The sequence below is a fragment of the Nerophis lumbriciformis genome, linkage group LG10, assembly GCF_033978685.3.
Source record: "Nerophis lumbriciformis linkage group LG10, RoL_Nlum_v2.1, whole genome shotgun sequence".
Taxonomy (NCBI): domain Eukaryota; kingdom Metazoa; phylum Chordata; class Actinopteri; order Syngnathiformes; family Syngnathidae; genus Nerophis; species Nerophis lumbriciformis.
Window position 1 is genome coordinate 44,617,255 of NC_084557.2, and position 22,602 is coordinate 44,639,856.

The 22,602-nt window shown below is 44.9% G+C and overlaps 1 protein-coding gene across 2 annotated transcripts in view; it reads right to left on the reverse strand.

Annotated features, from left to right (window-relative positions):
* Positions 1-22,602, reverse strand: part of hgfb (hepatocyte growth factor b) — a 114,315-nt gene that overhangs the window by 24,771 nt on the left and 66,942 nt on the right. For both annotated transcript variants that reach the window (XR_009816100.2, XM_061969553.1), the window contains exons 8-11: positions 16,351-16,516; positions 16,145-16,272; positions 10,495-10,588; positions 6,015-6,145 (exon numbers count right to left, since the gene is read on the reverse strand). Coding sequence is in view for 1 of the 2 variants with exons in the window: in XM_061969553.1 (XP_061825537.1) it covers positions 6,015-6,145; positions 10,495-10,588; positions 16,145-16,272; positions 16,351-16,516 (519 nt within the window). In the remaining variant the exon portion in view is untranslated. The remainder of the gene's footprint in view (positions 1-6,014; positions 6,146-10,494; positions 10,589-16,144; positions 16,273-16,350; positions 16,517-22,602) is intronic.

The following is a 22,602-nucleotide window of genomic DNA, read 5'->3' on the forward strand; positions in this document are numbered from 1 at the left end:
GAGGGTGTCGGGCACGCTGAGCTGGTAGAGCTTGTCTCGTAGCAGTCCAGGGAGGATGGTGTTGAAGGCAGAGCTGAAGTCCACAAACAGGATCCTAGCGTAGGTTCCTGGGGAGTCCAGATGCTCCAGGATGAAGTGGAGGGCCAGGTTCACTGCATCATCCACAGACCTGTTGGCTCTGTAGGCGAACTGCAGTGGGTCCAGGAGGGGGGCGGTGATGTCCTTGAGGTGGGGCAGGACCAAGCGCTCAAAGGATTTCATGACCACAGACGTCAGCGCAACCGGCCTGTAGTCATTAAGTTCTGTGATCCGTGCTTTCTTGGGGCTAACTGTTAATGGCCACTATAGTCTTAGTACCGTAGTGTATTTGTTCATCCTATGGTCACATATGGGACGCGGGTTGTCTTACGTCAGCACCAGAAGTCGTAAAATCAGCTGTTCACCTGCCGGGTTTTTTCGGGGATGAACAGGGAAGTCCTTCTTTAGCTGCCGTCTTGTTTCATCATATATTGCTGCCTATGTTTACTTTTGTATGCACATTAAATCAACAAAAAATCCTGACTTTCGAGCAATGTTCACGGACTTTAGTACAAACACCGTTTCCATATGAGTTGGGAAATTGTGTTAGATGTAAATATAAACGGAATACAATGATTTGCAAATCCTTTTCAACCCATATTCAATTGAATGCACTACAAAGACAAGATATTTGATGTTCAAACTCATAAAGTTTCTTTTTTTTTGGCAAATAATAATTAACTTAGAATTTCATGGCTGCAACACGTGCCAAAGTAGTTGGGAAAGGGCATGTTCACCACTGTGTTACATGGCCTTTCCTTTTAACAACACTCAGTACACTTTTGGGAACTGAGGAGACACATTTTTGAAACTTCTCAGGTGGAATTCTTTCCCATTCTTGCTTGATGTACAGCTTAAGTTGTTCAACAGTCCGGTGGTCTCCGTTGTGGTATTTTAGGCTTCACAATGCGCCACACATTTTCAAAGGGAGACAGGTATGGACGACAGGCAGGCCAGTCTAGTACCCGCACTCTTTTACTATGAAGCCACGTTGATGTAACACGTGGCTTGACATTCCATCCATCCATCCATCCATCCATCCATCCATCCATCTTCTTCCGCTTATCCGAGGTCGGGTCGCGGGGGCAGCAGCCTAAGCAGGGAAGCCCAGACTTCCCTCTCCCCAGCCACTTCGTCCAGCTCTTCCTGTGGGACCCCGAGGCGTTCCCAGGTCAGCCGGGAGACATAGTCTTCCCAACGTGTCCTGGGTCTTCCCCGCGGCCTCCTACCGGTCGGACGTGCCCTAAACACCTCCCTAGGGAGGCGTTCGGGTGGCATCCTGACCAGATGCCTGAACCACCTCATCTGGCTCCTCTGGATGTGGAGGAGCAGCGGCTTTACTTTGAGCTCCTCCCGGATGGCAGAGCTTCTCACCCTATCTCTAAGGGAGAGCCCCGCCACCCGGCGGAGGGAACTCATTTCGGCCGCTTGTACCCGTGATCTTGTCCTTTCGTCATAACCCAAAGCTCATGACCATAGGTGAGGATGGGAACGTAGATCGACCGGTAAATTGAGAGCTTTGCCTTCCGGCTCAGCTCCTTCTTCACCACAACGGATCGATACAGCGTCCGCATTACTGAAGACGCCGCACCGATCCGCCTGTCGATCTCACGATCCACTCTTCCCTCACTCGTGAACAAGACTCCGAGGTACTTGAACTCCTCCACTTGGGGCAAGATCTCCTCCCCAACCCGGAGATGGCACTCCACCCTTTTCCAGGCAAGAACCATGGACTCGGACTTGGAGGTGCTGATTCTCATCCCAGTCGCTTCACACTCAGTTGCGAACCGATCCAGCGAGAGCTGAAGATCCTGGCCAGATGAAGCCATCAGGACCACATCATCTGCAAAAAGCAGAGACCTAATCCTGCAGCCACCAAACCAGATCCCCTCAACGCCTTGACTGCGCCTAGAAATTCTGTCCATAAAAGTTATGAACAGAATCGGTGACAAAGGGCAGCCTTGGCGGAGTCCAACCCTCACTGGAAACGTGTCCGACTTACTACCGGCAATGCGGACCAAGCTCTGGCACTGATCATACAGGGAGCGGACTGCCACAATCAGACAGTCCGATACCCCGTACTCTCTGAGCACTCCCCACAGGACTTCCCGAGGGACACGGTCGAATGCCTTCTCCAAGTCCACAAAACACATGTAGACTGGTTGGGCAAACTCCCATGCACCCTCAAGGACCCTGCCGAGAGTATAGAGCTGGTCCACAGTTCCACGACCAGGACGAAAACCACACTGTTCCTCCTGAATCCGAGGTTCGACTATCCGGCGTAGCCTCCTCTCCAGTACACCTGAATAGACCTTACCGGGAAGGCTGAGGAGTGTGATCCCTCGATAGTTAGAACACACCCTCCGGTTCCCCTTCTTAAAGAGAGGAACCAGAATCAGAATCAGCTTTATTGTCATTACGCAAGGTAACGAGATTGAGGCCATTCCATACAGTGCGATGTGTGCATGCTAGAAAAACAATGTGCAAATATATAAAAATATAAAAAATGTAGAAGTGCAATGAATATGGTGTGAAATGAATATATACATGAAAAAAACAAAAACAAAAACAGGGTGGTTGGTGGAATGGGTTATTGCACCGAAGAGAAGGCAGTTATGAGGGACAATGGGGCAGTCCGTTCAGGATGGTTATGGCCCTGGGGAAGAAGCTGTTCTTTAGCCTGTTTGTTTTGGTTTTAATGCACCTGTAGCGCTTCCCAGAGGGCAGCAGGTGGAAGAGGTCAGAGCCAGGGTGGGTGCTGTCCTTGATGATGGCACTGGCTCTGTTGAGGCAGCAGGAGGTGTAGATGTCCGTCAGAGAGGGGAGAGGGCGGCCGATGATCTTCTGAGCCGTCTTGACCACTCTTTGCAGCCTCTCCCTGTCTGCTGCAGTGCAGCTGCCGTACCATACCGTAATACAGTAGGTCAGCAGGCTCTCGATGGACGAGCGGTAGAAGGTCAGCAGCAGGTCAGGCTTCAGGTTGACCTTCTACCACCACCCCGGTCTGCCAATCCAGTGGTACCGCCCCCGATGTCCACGCGATGCTGCAGAGTCTTGTCAACCAAGACAGCCCCACAGCATCCAGAGCCTTAAGGAACTCCGGGCGGATCTCATCTACCCCCGGGGCCTTGCCACCGAGGAGCTTTTTAACTACCTCAGCAACCTCAGCTCCAGAAATAGGAGAGCCCACCACAGATTCCCCAGTCACTGCTTCCTCATAGTAAGACGTGTTGGTGGGATTGAGGAGGTCTTCGAAGTATTCCCTCCACCGATCCACAACATCCGCAGTCGAGGTCAGCAGAACACCATCCTCGCCATACACGGTGTTGATAGTGCACTGCTTCCCCTTCCTGAGGCGGCGGATGGTGGTCCAGAATTGCTTCGAAGCCGTCCGGAAGTCGTTTTCCATGGCCTCACCGAACTCCTCCCATGTCCGAGTTTTTGCCTCTGCGACCGCTGAAGCCGCACACCGCTTGGCCTGTCGGTACTTGTCCGCTACCTCAGGAGTCCTATGAGCCAAAAGAACCCGATAGGACTCCTTCTTCAGCTTGACGGCATCCCTCACCACCGATGTCCACCAACGGGTTCTAGGATTACCGCCACGACAAGCACCAACTACCTTGCGGCCACAGCTCCAATCAGCCGCCTCGACAATAGAGGCGCGGAACACGGTCCATTCGGACTCAATGTCCAGCACCTGCCTCGTGACATGTTCAAAGTTCTTCCGGAGGTGGGAATTGAAACTCTCTCTGACAGGAGACTCTGCCAGACGTTCCCAGCAAACTCTCACAATGCGTTTGGGCCTGCCAGGTCTGTCCGGCATTCTCCCCCACCATCGCAGCCAACTCACCACCAGGTGGTGATCGGTAGAAAGCTCCGCCCCTCTCTTCACCCGAGTGTCCAAAACATGAGGCCGCAAATCCGATGACACAACTACAAAGTCGATCATGGAACTGCGGCCTAGGGAGTCCTGGTGCCAAGTGCACATATGGACACCCTTATGTTTGAACATGGTGTTCGTTATGGACAATCTGTGATGGGCACAAAAGTCCAATAACATAACACCGCTCGGGTTCAGATCCGGGCAGCTATTCTTCCCAATCACGCCTCTCCAGGTTTCACTGTCGCTGCCAACATGAGCATTGAAGTCCCCCAGTAGAACGAGGGAATCACCCGGGGGATCACTCTCAAGTACTCCCTCGAGTGAATCCAAAAAAGGTGGGTACTCTGAGCTGCGGTTTGGCGCGTAAGCGTAAACCACAGTCAGGACCCGTTCCCCCACCCGAAGGCGGAGGGAAGCTACCCTCTCGTCCACCGGGTTGAACTCCAACGTACAGGCTCTGAGCCGGGGGGAAACAAGAATTGCCACCCCAGCCCGTCGCCTCTCACTGCCGGCAACGCCAGAGGGGAAGAGAGTCCAACCCCTCTCGAGAGAACTGGTTCCAGAGCCCTTGCTGTGCGTCGAAGTGAGTCCGACTATATCTAGCCGGAACTTCTCCACCTCGCGCACTAGCTCAGGCTCCTTCCCCCCCAGCGAGGTGACGTTCCACGTCCCAAGAGCTAGCTTCTGTAGCCGAGGATCGGACCGCCAAGTGCCCTGCCCTCGGCTGCCTCCCAGCTCACATCGCACCCGACCTCTATGACCCCTGCTATGGGTGGTGAGCCCATTGGAGGGGGGACCCACGTTGCCTCTTCGGGCTGTGCCCGGCCGGGCCCCATGGGGACAGGCCCGGCCACCAGGCGCTCGCCATCGTGCCCCACCTCCGGGCCTGGCTCCAGAGGGGGGCCCCGGTGACCCGCGTCCGGGCAAGGGAAATCTGGGTTCCTTGCTTGTTTTCTTCATAGAGGTCTTCGAGGCTTGACATTGTCTTGCTGAAATAAGCAGGGGCGTCCATGGTAACGTTGCTTGGATGGCAACATATGTTGTTCCAAAAGCTGTATGTACCTTTCAGCATTAATGGCGCCTTCACAGAAGTGTTCCTGAGCCCATGTGGTGATATCCTTTACACACTGATGTCACTTGTTGATGCAGTACAGCCTGCGGGATCGAAGGTCACGGGCTTAGCTGCTTACGTACAGTGATTTCTCCAGATTCTCTGAACCCTTTGATGATATTACGGACCGTAGATGGTGAAATCCCTAAATTCCTTGCAATAGCTGGTTGAGAAAGGTTTTTCTTAAACTGTTCAACAATTTGCTCACGCATTTGTTGACAAAGTGGTGACCCTCGCCCCATCCTTGTTTGTGAATGACTGAGCATTTCATTGAATCTACTTTTATACCCAATCATGGCACCCACCTGTTCCCAATTAGCCTGTTCACCTGTGGGATGTTTCAAATAAGTGTTTGATGAGCATTCCTCAACTTTATCAGTATTTATTGCCACCTTTCCCATTTTTGTCACGTGTTGCTGGCATCAAATTCTAAAGTTAATGATTATTTGCAAAAAAAACCCCATCAAATATGTTGTCTTTGTAGCATATTCAACTGAATATGGGTTGAACATGATTTGCAAATCATTGTATTCTGTTTATATTTAGATCTAACACAATTTCCCAACTCATATGGAAACGGGGTCTGTATTTGGCTCTCTATTAGATGCAATGGTTTTCCGTATTGGGACCATGATTTATGTCCTAACTTGTTCACCGGTCGTCATATGGAAGGTACTTTTCCTTGTTGGTGTCTCAACTGCCGCAGCCTTAATTTACAATGTTTTTAATGAGAACAAATATTTTGTTTTTAATGCGATTTTGTTTTTCCTTGGACTCTTTGGAACCAAACCCAAGGTGAAAAATAGTAATAATAGCTGCAGCTGCATAACTAGTGCAGCCCCAGGCTAAATTGGGGCCCCTAATCAGAATTGTATTCCTATCCATTACAAAATGTGATTTCTGCTGAGCAAAACAAGCATTAATGTTAACGTGTGCACTCACATGGTTTGACATTGCAGTAGTCCCAGCGTATGGCGGAATTGTTGGTGTAACACCACGGTCCGTGTTTGTCCTTATCAGGGTTTCTGCAGTAGTTCCTCTCCAGGCTTGCCACCGCCATGCCCCTTTCGCCGCTATCAAACAAAACAAAACCCAAAAAATAAATCGACAGCCGACTCAGAAACAAACCTAGTGTGTAAAAACATGCAGAGTTCATGGTGATTGAACTTCCAGTAAGAGGTGAACAAATTGAAGTAGATAGGATCTGGGCAGTGGAAGTACACAGCTGTGTGGGCCATCTCTCCTTCGGGAGGAGATAAGGTCTGCAGAGGAATTACTCACTCAGACCACATAAACACCCACCGATGCTCTTAGCACACGATGCTGACTCACTCTCAATCCTACAATGAAGACGCTTGGCGGCAAATCAGTTTGTTTGTCGTATTTGAAACAGGTGAGCTTAATAACCAATTCTCTCGGCGACTCCCTGACCCTGACCCTCGACCTCGCCGAGCCCTGCAGCTGATTGGCTTTGAAGTGCTCCTACATAGAGGTCAGAGGTGAGGAGTGAAGTGGGTCCACTCCTCCCCCCAAGTCAAGTAATCACCGGGCGTCATTCTTGCCGAGTTAGGTCATCTGCGGGGGAAACGCTCACGGGTCTTTTGTAGTTCTGATAAGGCAATAGGTGCTTCTCATTGATCCGTTGACGTCAACAACACAATGGACACCTGGCCATTTCACACAGAGAGAATGTACGAATGCTTTCCTCCTATAAGAACATTTGTGAGGTCAGTGATGCTGGATCTTGAAGAGGACCTGGCTCGCCGTATTTCTTCCAGTTCTTCATCACACACATCCAAACTAGACTTTATGGACCTGGGCACAATGAAAGACGTTCCCCAAACTGTTCTCACATAGTTGCAAGAACACGCTTGTCCAAAAGGTCTTGGTGAGATCAGGGGTGAAAGAACGGGTTCAATACTGGGACACACACATACGTACACACACACACATGCACAAACGCTCACACACAGTGGCTGTTGTCTGCAGGTTCCATCCATCCATCCATCTTCTTCCGCTTATCCGAGGTCGGGTCGCGGGGGCAGCAGCTTAAGCAGGGAAGCCCAGACTTCCCTCTCCCCAGCCACTTCGTCCAGCTCCTCCCGGGGGATCCCGAGGCGTTCCCAGGCCAGCCGGGAGAGATAGTCTTCCCAGCGTGTCCTGGGTCTTCCCCGTGGCCTCCTACCGGTCGGACGTGCCCGAAACACCTTCCTAGGGAGGCGTTCGGGTGGCATCCTGACCAGATGCCCGAACCACCTCATCTGGCTCCTCTCGATGTGGAGGAGCAGCGGCTTTACTTTGAGCTCTCCCCGGATGACAGAGCTTCTCACCCTATCTCTAAGGGAGAGCCCCGCCACCCGGCGGAGGAAACTCATTTCGGCCGCTTGTACCCGTGATCTTGTCCTTTCGGTCATAACCCAAAGCTCATGACCATAGGTGAGGATGGGAACGTAGATCGACCGGTAAATTGAGAGCTTTGCCTTCCGGCTCAGCTCCTTCTTCACCACAACGGATCGATACAGCGTCCGCATTACAGAAGACGCCGCACCGATCCGCCTGTCGATCTCACGATCCACTCTTCCCTCACTCGTGAACAAGACTCCGAGGTACTTGAAGTCCTCCACTTGGGGCAGGGTCTCCTCCCCAACCCGGAGATGGCACTCCACCCTTTTCCGGGCGAGAACCATGGACTCGGACTTGGAGGTGCTGATTCTCATCCCAGTCGCTTCACACTCGGCTGCGAACCGATCCAGCGAGAGCTGAAGATCCTGGCCAGATGAAGCCATCAGGACCACATCATCTGCAAAAAGCAGAGACCTAATCCTGCAGCCCTCAGCGCCTTGACTGCGCCTAGAAATTCTGTCCATAAAAGTTATGAACAGAATCGGTGACAAAGGGCAGCCTTGGCGGAGTCCAACCCTCACTGGAAACGTGTCCGACTTACTGCCGGCAATGCGGACCAAGCTCTGACACTGATCATACAGGGAGCGGACCGCCAAAATCAGACAGTCCGATACCCCATACTCTCTGAGCACTCCCCACAGGACTTCCCGAGGGACACGGTCGAATGCCTTCTCCAAGTCCACAAAGCACATGTACAATGGTTGGGCAAACTCCCATGCACCCTCAAGGACCCTGCCGAGAGTATAGAGCTGGTCCACAGTTCCACGACCAGGACGAAAACCACACTGTTCCTCCTGAATCCGAGGTTCGACTATCCGGCGTAGCCTCCTCTCTAGTACACCTGAATAGACCTTACCGGGAAGGCTGAGGAGTGTGATCCCACGATAGTTAGAACACACCCTCCGGTTCCCCTTCTTAAAGAGAGGAACCACCACCCCGGTCTGCCAATCCAGAGGTACCGCCCCGATGTCCACGCGATGCTGCAGAGTCTTGTCAACCAAGACAGCCCCACAGCATCCAGAGCCTTAAAGAACTCCGGGCACCCCAAACCATCACCCAACCATGCAAATTTTGCATTTCCTTTGGAAATCGAGGTCCCAGAGTCTGGAGGAAGACAGGAGAGGCACATGATCCACATTGCCTGAAGTCTAGTGTAAAGTTTCCACCATCAGTGATGGTTTGGGGTGCCATGTCATCTGCTGGTGTCGGTCCACTCTGTTTCCTGAGATCCAGGGTCAACGCAGCCGTCTACCAGCAAGTTTTAGAGCACTTCATGCTTCCTGCTGCTGACCTGCTCTATGGAGATGGAGATTTCAAGTTCCAACAGGACTTGGCGCCTGCACACAGCGCAAAATGTACCCGTGCCTGGTTTACGGACTATGGTATTTCTGTTCTAAATTGGCCCGCCAACTCCCCTGACCTTAGCCCCATAGAAAATCTGTGGGGTATTGTGAAAAGGAAGATGCAGAATGCCAGACCCAAAAACGCAGAAGAGTTGAAGGCCACTATCAGAGCAACCTGGGCTCTCATAACACCTGAGCAGTGCCAGAAACTCATCGACTCCATGCCACGCCGCATTAACGCAGTAATTGAGGCAAAAGGAGCTCCAACCAAGTATTGAGTATTGTACATGCTCATATTTTTCATTTTCATACTTTTCAGTTGGCCAACATTTCTAAAAATCCCTTTTTTGTATTAGCCTTAAGTAATATTCTAATTTTGTGACACACGGAATTTTGGATTTTCATTTGTTGCCACTTCAAATCATCAAAATTAAATGAAATAAACATTTGAATGCATCAGTCTGTGTGCAATGAATAAATATAATGTACAAGTTACACCTTTTGAATGCAATTACTGAAATAAATCAACTTTTTCAAAATATTCTAATTTACTGGCTTTTACCTGTATATATATATATATATATATATATATAAAATTAAATTGAATTTGTATTTATTTTTTTTCTAAATGAGATACCCAGGATGCGCATGACAATGTGGAAATGTGAGATTTACAATTTTAACTATGAATGATAAAACACGGAATATTAACAACATATAACAAGACACAAGGCTGAAGCTTAGAGGTGACAGAGCTTTCGCCGCTGCTGCTCCCAAGCTCTGGAACGACCTACCTCTGAGTGTCAGACAGGCCCCCCCTCTCTTCCTGTTTTTAAATCTCTCTTAAAAACATACTTTTATTCCATGGCTTTTAACACTGAGTGACATCCATCCTGCTATGGCGCCCCATAATACACCTGCTGTGAACCTGTTTTTATGTTCTATTTATTTTATTTATTCATTTTTTATCGTGCTCTGTTTGTGTTGTGTTGTGTTTGCTCGGTTCTCGTATTATCTTTTAACCTGCCCAATGTACAGCACTTTGGCTACCCCTGTGGTAAATTTTAAATGTGCTTTATAAATAAAGTTGATTTGATTTGATTTGATATAAAGGTCGCTTCTCTTTCGTTTTACTTTCAGACCACCTCCTCGATCGACATATTTTACAATCAAACAAAACGCAATAAAAATGCAACAAACACAGCAAATTATGAACGGAAAAGGTAAAAATAAACCAAAACACCTACAATCTAAAATCACTTTTTTGCAGAACTTTGTTGTAAAAATCTTGCAGAACAACTACTTTATTTATGTATTCTTAACCAAAAGCACAGCAGGAGGGTGTATTTTGTAGCGTCCCGGAAGAGTTAGTGCTGCAACGGATTCTGGGTATTTGTGCTGTTGTGTTTATGTTGTGTTACGGTGCGGATGTTCTCCCGAAATGTGTTAGTCATTCTTGTTTGGTGTGGACTCACAGTGTGGCGTATATTTCTAACAGTGTTAAAGTTGTGTATACGGCCACACTCAGTGTAACCTGTATGGCAGAAGCCGCACATATCTTGTGACTGGGCCGGCACGTTGTTAGAATGGATGAAAAGCGGACGTGACGACAGCTCGTAGAGGACGTTAAAGGTGGACGCTCGTGTCTATTTCAAACAAAGATGGATTGGGCTCACCTGTTGCTGCGTTCCCTCCAGGGAGCGCAGGGCAGGTTTGATCTCGTCCTGGATTGCTCTCCTCGGTATTTTTCCCCGAAGCCTTCGTAACAATCTGAATTGAAGAAAAATGAAGGACAAAGTTTATGACATTGTTGTAGAGTCTTTAAACAACCCTTTATAAATAAGCGATTCAATTATATAGCTTTCACTGGATTTCAACCCGTAATGAGATCTATAGAACAGTGTTTTTCAACCTTTTTTGAGCCAAGGTACATTTTTTGCATTGAAAAAATCCGGAGGCACACCACCAGCAGAAAACACTAAAAAATGAATCTCAGTAGACAGTAAAAAGTCATTCTCGCAATTGTTGGATATGACTTTAAACCATAAACCAAGCATGCATCAGTATAGCTCTTGTCTCAAAGTAGGTGCACTGTCACGACCTGTCACATCACGCCAAGACTTATTTTGTATTTTTTGCTGTTTTCCTGTGTGTAGTGTTTTACTTCTTGTCTTGCGCTCCTATTTTTTTGGTATTTTCTTGTAGCAGTTTCATGTCTTCCTTTGAGCGATATTTCCCGTATATACTTTGTGTTAGCAATCAAGAATATTTCAGTTGTTTTTAATCTTCTTTGTGGGGACATTGTTGATTGTCATGTCATGTTTGGATGTACATTGTGGACGCCATCTTTGCTCCACAGTAAGTCTTTGCTGTCGTCCAGCATTCTGTTTTTGTTGACTTTGTAGCCAGTTCAGTTTTAGTTTCGTTCTGCATAGCTTCAATGACTTTTCTTAGGGGCACTCACCTTTTGTTTATTTTTGTTTTAAGCATTAGACACCTTTTTATCTGCACTCTGCCTCCCGCTGTTTCAGACATCTACAAAGCAATTAGCTACCTGCTGCCACCTACTGATATGGAAGAGTATTACACGGTTACTCTGCCGAGCTCTAGACAGCACCGACACTCAACAACAACACATCATTTGCAGACTATAATTACTGGTTTGCAAAACATATTTTTAACCCAAATAGGTGAAATTAGATAATCTCCCACGGCACACCAGACTGTATCTCACGGCACACTAGTGTTGAAAAAGGTTGAAAAAGACTGCTATAGGAAACCTTACGGTATTTTCATAGGAACTCACGAGGAAATTACGTAACCCAAAACCAGTGAAGTTGGCACATTGTGTAATTTGTAAATAAAAAGAGAATACAATGATTTGCAAATCCTTTTCGACTTATATTCAATTGAATAGACTGCAAAGACAAGATATTTAATGTTTGAACTGAGAAACTTCATTTTGTTTTGCAAATAATCATTAACTTAGAATTTAATGGCAGCAACACGTTGCAAAAAAGTTGTCACAGGGGGATTTTTACCACTGTGTTACATGGCCTTTCCTTTTAACAACACTCAGTAAACGTTTGGGAACTGAAGAGATACAGCTTTGAAGCTTTTCGGGTGGAATTATTTCCCATTTTTGCTTGACGTACAGCTTAAGTTGTTCCAAAGTCTGGGTTCTCCGTTGTGGTATTTTAATCTTCGTTGTGCGCCGCACATTTTCAATGGGAGACAAGTCTGGACTCCAGGCAGGCCAGTCTAGTACCCGCACTCTTTTACTAAGTAGCCACGCTGTTGTAACACACGGCTTGGCATTGTCTTGCTGAAATAAGCAGGGGCGTCCATGATAACGTTGCTTGGATGGAAACATATGTTGCTCCAAAACCTGCATGTACCTTTCAGCATTATTTGTGCCTTCTGTCATGTCTGTGTGATCATGTTTTGTTTTAGTTATGTTCGGTTTTGTTTTTGGACTTTTTGTGCACTTTTGTTTTGTTTTGTCACCATAGCAACCATTAGTTTTCACCTGTCACGTCACGCACCTGCTTCACGTTTTGAGTCACGCACCTGCTTTCACTAATCAGGTCTATAGTATTTAAGTTCATTGTTTTCACTTTGTCGTTCTGGCGACATCTCACATTTATGCTCTGTACATTCCTGACACTTGTTTTCATGTCCATCCTTCATGCTGCAATTTTTGGCCAAGCCAAGTAAGTTTTTGTTATTAATGCTATAGTCTTTTGGTTTCATAGTTTGTTCTCCGCCACTGTGCGCGCTTTTCGTTTGTACTTTTTTTTGATATATTAAATAAATCATGTACTTACATTCCCGTCTCGCCCGAACCAACTTTCCGTTGCCTTCTAGAAAAACTAAACCCCAGGACCAAGTCATGACACCTTTACAGATGTGCAAGTTACCCATGCCTTAATAATAATACATTTTATTAATAATAATAATAATAATAATAATACATTTTATTTATAAAGCGCCTTTCTGGGCACTCAAGGACACCGTTCAAAATCAAAACAATAAAATTAAATTGGATAAAAACAACAACAACAAAGATAGAAAAGAAAAGATGATTACAATGAATAAGCAGTCAGGAATAGGTGTGTTTTGAGTCTTGATTTGAAGAGGGATATTGAGTCTAAGTTACCAAGGTCTGGTGGTAGAAAGTTCCAAAGATGTGGGGCAGAGCGGCTGAAAGCTCGGGCACCCATGGTGGACAGTTTAAATAAAGGGACAGTGAGGTGGATGGATGAAGAGCCACTAATACACCCGCATACCATCACAGATGCCGGCTTTTGAACTTTGCGCCTATAACTGTCCGCATGGTTCTTTTCCACTTTGTTCCGGAGGACACGACGTCCACAGTTTCCAAAAACAATTTGAAATGTGGACTCGTCAGACCACAGAACACTTTTACACTTTGCATCAGTCCGTTTTAGATGAGCTCGGGGGCGTTTTTGGGTGTTGCATAGTAGAGTTTTAACTTGCACTTACAGATGTAGCGACAAACTGTAGTTACTGACAGTGGTTTTCTGAAATGTTCCTGAGCCCATGTGGTGATATCCTTTACACACTGATGTTGCGTTTTGATGCAGCACTGCCTGAGGGATCGAAGGTCCGTAATGTCATGGCTTACGTGGAGTGATTTCTCTAGATTCTCTGAAAATTTCGATGATATTACGGACCGTAGATGGTGAAATTGTCACGGCGCGGGCTTGAACCCGTTTTTTTCCGGCACCTCCGCTGGCAGCGCGCTCCGACACGCCCCTGCTCGCGTTGAGCGCAGCACGCTCACGCAGTGACAAGCCTGCAGACGATCGCGAATCAACGCACCTGGACCTGATGAGAGGTAGCGCCATAAAGACCAGCGGACCCAAGGAACCTTTGCCAGAACGTCGCTCATCTTCCCAGTAAGCATCATGTCTGGCATCCCCTCCCTTGTGCTTTGCTCGCCTTCTCTGTACTCTCTCCGTGTTTCCCTTGTTTATGTCCCTTGTGTCTTCTGCATTGTCTTCCCCATCATCCGTGATCGTGTTTTGCCTCTCGACATCCATCCGGATCTCTAGCTGCCTTCCTCGATCCTCAACCCCTGCTCGGACACGGACTGCCTTTTCGTCTTGCCCCCTTGATTTGATGAAGGATACATCCAACACTCACAGACAACAACCCCTGGTAACACTAACACAATTAATTCTACACATCTTCTAAACCCATTCACTTAGAGTAGCATACACACGCCACATACTCATCAAAGGTTTAAATAAACCTTGTAAACCGCAGTTCTGCCTTGGTTGTCGCCTCCTTCCCTTCTCAGTACATAACAGAAATCCCAAAATTCCTTGCAATAGCTGGTTGAGAAATGCTGTTCTTAAACTGTTGGGCAATTTGCTCACGCATTTGTTGACAAAGTGGTGACCCTCGCCCCATCCTTGTTTGTGAATGACTGAGCATTTCATGGAAGCTGCTTTTACAAACCCCGTTTCCATATGAGTTGGGAAATTGTGTTTGATGTAAATATAAACGGAATACAATGATTTGCAAATCATTTTCAACCCATATTCAGTTGAATATGCTACAAAGACAACATATTTGATGTTCAAACTGATAAACATTTTTTTTGGGGGAAATAATCATTAACTTTAGAATATGATGCCAGCAACACGTGACAAAGAAGTTGGGAAAGGTGGCAATAAATACTGATAAAGTTGAGGAATGCTCATCAAACACTTATTTGGAACATCCCACAGGTGAACAGGCAAATTGGGAACAGGTGGGTGCCATGATTGGGTATAAAAGTAGATTCCATGAAATGCTCAGTCATTCACAAACAAGGATGGGGCGAGGGTCACCACTTTGTCAACAAATGCGTGAGCAAATTGTTGAACAGTTTAAGAAACACCTTTCTCAACCAGCTATTGCAAGGAATTTAGGGATTTCACCATCTACGGTCCGTAATATCATCAAAGGGTTCAGAGAATCTGGAGAAATCACTGCATCTAAGCAGCTAAGCCCGTGACCTTCCATCCCTCAGGCTGTACTGCATCAACAAGTGACATCAGTGTGTAAAGGATATCACCACATGGGCTCAGGAACACTTCAGAAACCCACTGTCAGTAACTACAGTTGGTCGCTACATATGTAAGTACAACTTAAAACTCTCCTTTGCAAGGCGAAAACCGTTTATCAACAACACCCAGAAACGCCGTCGGCTTTGCTGGCCCTGAGCTCATCTAAGATGGACTGATACAAAGTGGAAAAGTGTTCTGTGGTCTGACGAGTCCACATTTCAAATTGTTTTCGGAAACTGTGGACGTCGTGTCTTCCGGACCAAAGAGGAAAAGAATCATCCGGATTGTTTTAGGCGCAAAGTTGAAAAGCCAGCATCTGTGATGGTATGGGGGTGTATTAGTGCCCAAGACATGGGTAACTTACACATCTGTGAAGGCACCATTAATGCTGAAAGGCATATACAGGTTTTGGAGCAACATATGTTGCCATCCAAGCAACGATACCATGGACGCCCCTGCTTATTTCAGCAAGACAATGCCAGTTAAGTGTTACATCAACGTGGCTTCATAGTAAAAGAGTGCGGGTACTAGACTGGCCTGCCTGTAGTCCAGACCTGTCTCCCATTGAAAATGTGTGGCGCATTATGAAGCCTAAAATACCACAACGGAGACCCCCGGACTGTTGAACAACTTAAGCTGTACATCAAGCAAGAATGGGAAAGAATTCCACCTGAAAAGATTCAAAAATTGGTCTCCTGAGTTCCCAAACGTTAACTGAGTGTTGTTAAAAGGAAAGGCCATTAAATTCTAAGTTAATGAGTATTTGCAAAACAAAAAAATTAAGTTTCTTAGTTCAAACATGAAATAATATTTGCAGTCTATTCAATTGAATATAAGTTGAAAAGGATTTGCAAATCATTGTATTCTGTTTTTATTTACCATTTACACAACGTGACAACTTCACTGGTCTATATGTTTGTGTGCAGCCATAGCCTTGCTCCAAAAGGTCTGGCTCAGCCCAGAATCCCATGCATGTACTGTAATAATTCCAGTCCATCAGTCAGTGTCCAGTGAGAACTGACAATCTTGTGCTGCTGTCAGACTTTGTTTGTGTTAGGCGTGGTGGCGAAGCCTTCCCACAGTCCGACAGGGCCACATATCTCCACTGGGACTTAAAGGGGGGAAACCACGGCCACAGTCTACGTTGCGTAGTTCGGGCTCTCATGCTATATGTACTCTAGTTCTACCCAATGAAGGCTAAAATACCGCTGATTTTTCTATTTTCAGTGGCAAGACCGTCTCTCACCGGGCTTGTTCTGGGAGCCACACTGGGGGATGTTGGTGCACAACATTATGCGGACTCTCGGGTCCGTCGTGAAGCACCACGGGGATTGTCGGCCATCTGGGTTCCGACAGTAGTTTTCCCTCAGATCCCTGGAAAGCAGAGAAAGGAGATATATATCATGCAGTGTGTGAAAGAGCCCCGGGGGCCGGAGTGAACGGCGCACTCACTTGCAAGTGTATGCCTGCGGGATGAAGGAGTGGTTGTGGGGGTACTGAGAGTCCCAGCGTTGGCAGGTGAGCCCTGTGGGAGTCATGTCCACCGTCCCCCTGTAAGCTTCTCCCTTCCCCTGGTAGCACTCGCTGGTTTCCACCGTCGTTCTTTTAAGAGGCGTGTCTGTGGAATCAAATCCAAACACTGAATGATGCAAGTGGAAATAACCTTTAGAAAGAATGATTCATGTGTGTGCCTTTTTTCGTAAGTTACATACGTACATACAGATACTTCACATCAAATCTAATTTGATTTATAGAGCACTTTTCATGCACAGTGAAACTTGCCAATTGACCAAATATTAATGCTGTATGTATACTTTTGACCCAGCATATTTGCTCACATTTTCAGTAGACCCATAATAAATTCATAAAAGAAGCAAACTTAATGAATATTTTTCGTGACCAACAAGTATGTGCTCCAATCACTCTATCACAAAAAAATAAGAGTTGTAGAAATGATTGGAAACCATACTTGCCAACCTTGAGACCTCCGATTTCGGGAGGTGGGGGCGTGGTCGGGGGTGGGGCGGGGGGCGTGGTTGGGGGCGTGGTTAAGATATATATATATATAAGAAATACTTGACTTTCAGTGAATTCTAGCTACATATATATATATATATATATATATATATATATATATATATATATGTATATATATATATATATATATATATATATATATATACAGGTAAAAGCCAGTAAATTAGAATATTTTGAAAAACTTGATTTATTTCAGTAATTGCATTCAAAAGGTGTAACTTGTACATTATATTTATTCATTGCACACAGACTGATGCATTCAAATGTTTATTTCATTTAATTTTGATGATTTGAAGTGGCAACAAATGGAAATCCAAAATTCCGTGTGTCACAAAATTAGAATATTACTTAAGGCTAATACAAAAAAGGGATTTTTAGAAATGTTGGCCAACTGAAAAGTATGAAAATGAAAAATATGAGCATGTACAATACTCAATACTTGGTTGGAGCTCCTTTTGCCTCAATTACTGCGTTAATGCGGCGTGGCATGGAGTCGATGAGTTTCTGGCACTGCTCAGGTGTTATGAGAGCCCAGGTTGCTCTGATAGTGGCCTTCAACTCTTCTGCGTTTTTGGGTCTGGCATTCTGCATCTTCCTTTTCACAATACCCCACAGATTTTCTATGGGGCTAAGGTCAGGGGAGTTGGCGGGCCAATTTAGAACAGAAATACCATGGTCCGTAAACCAGGCACGGGTAGATTTTGCGCTGTGTGCAGGCGCCAAGTCCTGTTGGAACTTGAAATCTCCATCTCCATAGAGCAGGTCAGCAGCAGGAAGCATGAAGTGCTCTAAAACTTGCCGGTAGACGGCTGCGTTGACCCTGGATCTCAGGAAACAGAGTAGACCGACACCAGCAGATGACATGGCACCCCAAACCATCACCCAACCATGCAAATTTTGCATTTCCTTTGGAAATCGAGGTCCCAGAGTCTGGAGGAAGACAAGAGAGGCACAGGATCCACGTTGCCTGAAGTCTAGTGTAAAGTTTCCACCATCAGTGATGGTTTGGGGTGCCATGTCATCTGCTGGTGTCGGTCCACTCTGTTTCCTGAGATCCAGGGTCAACGCAGCCGTCTACCAGCAAGTTTTAGAGCACTTCATGCTTCCTGCTGCTGACCTGTTCTATGGAGATGGAGATTTCAAGTTCCAACAGGACTTGGCGCCTGCACACAGCGCAAAATCTACCCGTGCCTGGTTTACGGACCATGGTATTTCTGTTCTAAATTGGCCCGCCAACTCCCCTGACCTTAGCCCCATAGAAAATCTGTGGGGTATTGTGAAAAGGAAGATGCAGAATGCCAGACCCAAAAACGCAGAAGAGTTGAAGGCCACTATCAGAGCAACCTGGGCTCTCATAACACCTGAGCAGAGCCAGAAACTCATCGACTCCATGCCACGCCGCATTAACGCAGTAATTGAGGCAAAAGGAGCTCCAACCAAGTATTGAGTATTGTACATGCTCATATTTTTCATTTTCATACTTTTCAGTTGGCCAACATTTCTAAAAATCCCTTTTTTGTATTAGCCTTAAGTAATATTCTAATTTTATGACACACGGAATTTTGGATTTTCATTTGTTGCCACTTCAAATCATCAAAATTAAATGAAATAAACATTTGAATGCATCAGTCTGTGTGCAATGAATAAATATAATGTACAAGTTACACCTTTTGAATGCAATTACTGAAATAAATCAAGTTTTTCAAAATATTCTAATTTACTGGCTTTTACCTGTATGTATATATATATATATATATATATATATATATACTATTTTTTGGATAACCTTATTAAGACATATATATATATATATATATATATATATATATATATATATATATATATATATATATATATATATATATATATATATATATATATATATATATATATATATAAATAAATAAAATAAATACTTGAATTTCAGTGTTCATTTACAAACTACAACTCACAAACACTTTAGAGTTAGGCTCCACCATCAGAATGTGTACTTAAACTTATAAAGATCACATGGATATTATTCAGTGAGTTGATTCACCAAAACTAACCTGTTATAGAGGAGGAAAAAGCACACAGGACGTTTCAATTGTTCACAGACTGGTCGCGCTCATCAGAATGACAAGACACTTCCGGTCTGCAGGTGATAGCGTTCAATTGGGAAGAAACGCCCTACTGCCCCCTACTGACCAATGTGAATACTGATAAATGTGTAATGACAGCTCCAAAAAACGAATTCAAACCACAAAATAAAATAAATAAATCAACACAAAAATGTGACACATTATGGGTGGGTCACATATGCATGTACAGTAGATGGCAGTATTGTCCTGTTTAAGAGTGTCACAACATTGCTGTTTACGGCAGACGAACTGCTTTACGGTAGACACTGTTGTTGTGTGTTGTCACTCAGGTCCGCCTGAATTTCGGGAGTTTTTCGGGAGAAAATTTGTCCCGGGAGGTTTTCGGGAGAGGCGCTGAATTTCGGGAGTCTCCCGGAAAATCCGGGAGGGTTGGCAAGTATGTTGGAAACTCAAGACAGCCATGACATGATGTTCTTTACAAGTGTATGTAAACTTTTGACCACGACTGTTATATAGTATAAAACATATGATAAAATATAGGTTAAACTGTAAATATAAATAATATAAATATTACATTAATAGGTTCATAAAAACTTAACATTCAGAGAATAATAGTAGACATATTAATGATTAAGATAAACAGATGTTTAGCAAAAAGCCTGATTATAAAGGTGAGTCTTTACCTTTAGATAAGATGGGTTTTATGTAGGATTGGTATTGAGTTGTATATATCAGTGTTTCCCATACATTCATTTATGTGTAGTGGACTACCACAAATAAATTTGGCCTTACCTGTTCACCTGGCTTGCAACAGAATAATATGACGGCTATACAAACCCCGTTTCCATATGAGTTGGGAAATTGTGTTAGATGTAAATATAAACGGAATACAATGATTTGCAAATCCAAATAATAATTAACTTAGAATTTCATGGCTGCAACACGTGCCAAAGTAGTTGGGAAAGGGCATGTTCACCACTGTGTTACATGGCCTTTCCTTTTAACAACACTCAATAAACGATTGGGAACTGAGGAAACTAATTGTTGAAGCTTTGAAAGTGGAATTCTTTCCCATTCTTGTTTTATGTGGAGCTTCAGTCGTTCAACAGTCCGGGGTCTCCGCTGTGGTATTTTACACTTCATAATGTGCCACACATTTTCGATGGGAGACAGGTCTGGACTGCAGGTGAGCCAGGAAAGTACCAGCACTCTTTTTTCACGAAGCCACGCTGTTGTAACACGTGCTGAATGTGGCTTGGCATTGTCTTGCTGAAATAAGCTGTGGCGTCCATGAAAAAGAGGGCGCTTAGATGGCAGCATATGTTGTTCCAAAACCTGTATGTACCTTTCAGCATTAATGGTGCCTTCACAGATGTGTAAGTTACCCATGTCTTGGGCACTAATGCACTCCCATACCATCACAGATGCTGGCTTTTGAACTTTGCGTCGATAACAGTCTGGATGGTTCGCTTCCCCTTTGGTCCGGAGGACACAATGTCGAATATTTCCAAAAACAATTTGAAATGTGGACTCGTCAGACCACAGAACACTTTTCCACTTTGCATGAGTCCATCTTAGATGATCTCGGGCCCAGAGAAGCCGGCGGCGTTTCTGGATGTTGTTGATAAATGGCTTTCGCTTTGCATAGTAGAGCTTTAACTTGCACTTACAGATGTAGCGACCAACTGTATTTAGTGACAGTGGTTTTCTGAAGTGTTCCTGAGCCCATGTGGTGATATCCTTTAGAGATTGATGTCGGTTTTTGATACAGTGCCGTCTGATGGATGGAAGGTCACGGTCATTCAATGTTGGTTTCCGGCCATGCCGCTTACGTGAAGTTATTTCTCCAGATTCTCTGAACCTTTTGATGATATTATTTACCGTAGATGTTGAAATCCCTAAATTTCTTGCAATTGCACTTTGAGAAATGTTGTTCTTAAACTGTTTGACTATTTGCTCACGCAGTTGTGGACAAAGGGGTGTACCTCGCCACATCCTTTCTTGTGAAAGACTGAGCATTTTTTGGGAAGCTGTTTTTATACCCAATCATGGCACCCACCTGTTCCCAATTAGCCTGCACACCTGTGGGATGTTCCAAATAAGTGTTTGATGAGCATTCCTCAACTTTATCAGTATTTATTGCCACCTTTCCCAACTTCTTTGTCACGTGTTGCTGGCATCAAATTGTAAAGTTAATGATCATTTGGCAAAAAAAAAAAAAAAGTTTATCAGTTTGAACATCAAATATGTTGTCTTTGTAGCATATTCAACTGAATATGGGTTGAAAATGATTTGCAAATCATTGTATTCCGTTTATATTTACATCTAACACAATTTTCCAACTCATATGGAAACAGGGTTTGTATATATATATATATATATATATATATATATACACTATGTCTCCCAGCTGGCCTGGGAACCCTTGGGATCCCCCGGGAAGAGCTGGACGAAGTGGCTGTGGGGGGAAGCCCAGGCTTCCCTGCTTAGGCTGCTGCCCCCGCGACTCAACCTTGCATATATATATATATATATATATATATATATATTTATATAATGGGCGGTATCGCTTGGCCGGTTCCAGGTTCGATCCCCGCTATCGCCATCCTTGTCACTGCCCTTGTGTCCTTGGGCAAGACACTTTACAGACCTGCTCCCAGTGCCACCCACACTGGTTTAAATGTAGCTTAGATATTGGGTTTCACTATGTAAAAGCGCTTTGAGTCACTAGAGAAAAGCGCTATATAAATGTACTTCACAATATACATATACATAAAATTCACATTACACCATTTTTACATTGACAAATGGATCCATTTTATGTATTAACATGCTATTATATTAACTATGGAAAGTCCATTAAACATTTCACCTAACAGGATGATATAAACACATACTGTATGTTATTAATGAAACTCCCACCCCCCCAAGCCCCCACCACTCGGATGAAGCACAAAACTAAGGAGATTTACATCAAATGAGCAATTTGGTTGACTAATTGTGCTGCAATTTGTAGAGAAAAGCAATGATACGGACAAAAAGCCTTATCTGACTAAAAACGGAGATGGCGAGATAAGGCGAGAGCGTGAGAATTAAAGAGGGAAATTCATTCCCAGGGCGTGGAGACGGATTATAAAGTGACTCAAATAATTCACAAAACTTGCACCCAACACATTGTTTTTCCCATTATTTTTTAAATAATTTTACACACACATGTTAAAGACGACATCATAGCACAGAAAGTGCTGATATAGTCATATAAGCCATAACATTTCACCGCTATGTTTTAGTGCTTTCATGGTGAGTTTACTGACAGGTATAAGTAAGAACTTTACACTACTTTATATTAGAAATGGCAACAGCGGAGGATGAATGTCCCATAACAAGAAGATAGAGAAAAAGAAGAAGCTTATCGACTTCGGTGTCGACACGGACTACAAAGGCGGAAGCGCTCAAATTTTCAGGACTTATGCAGATCCCAAATACACATCAGCAGGTACCGGAAGGTAAGAAAAGTTGGTTTTGCATAATATTGCAAAACAAAACGCCAGATAATATGTCTTACCTTATACACACACCATAATAA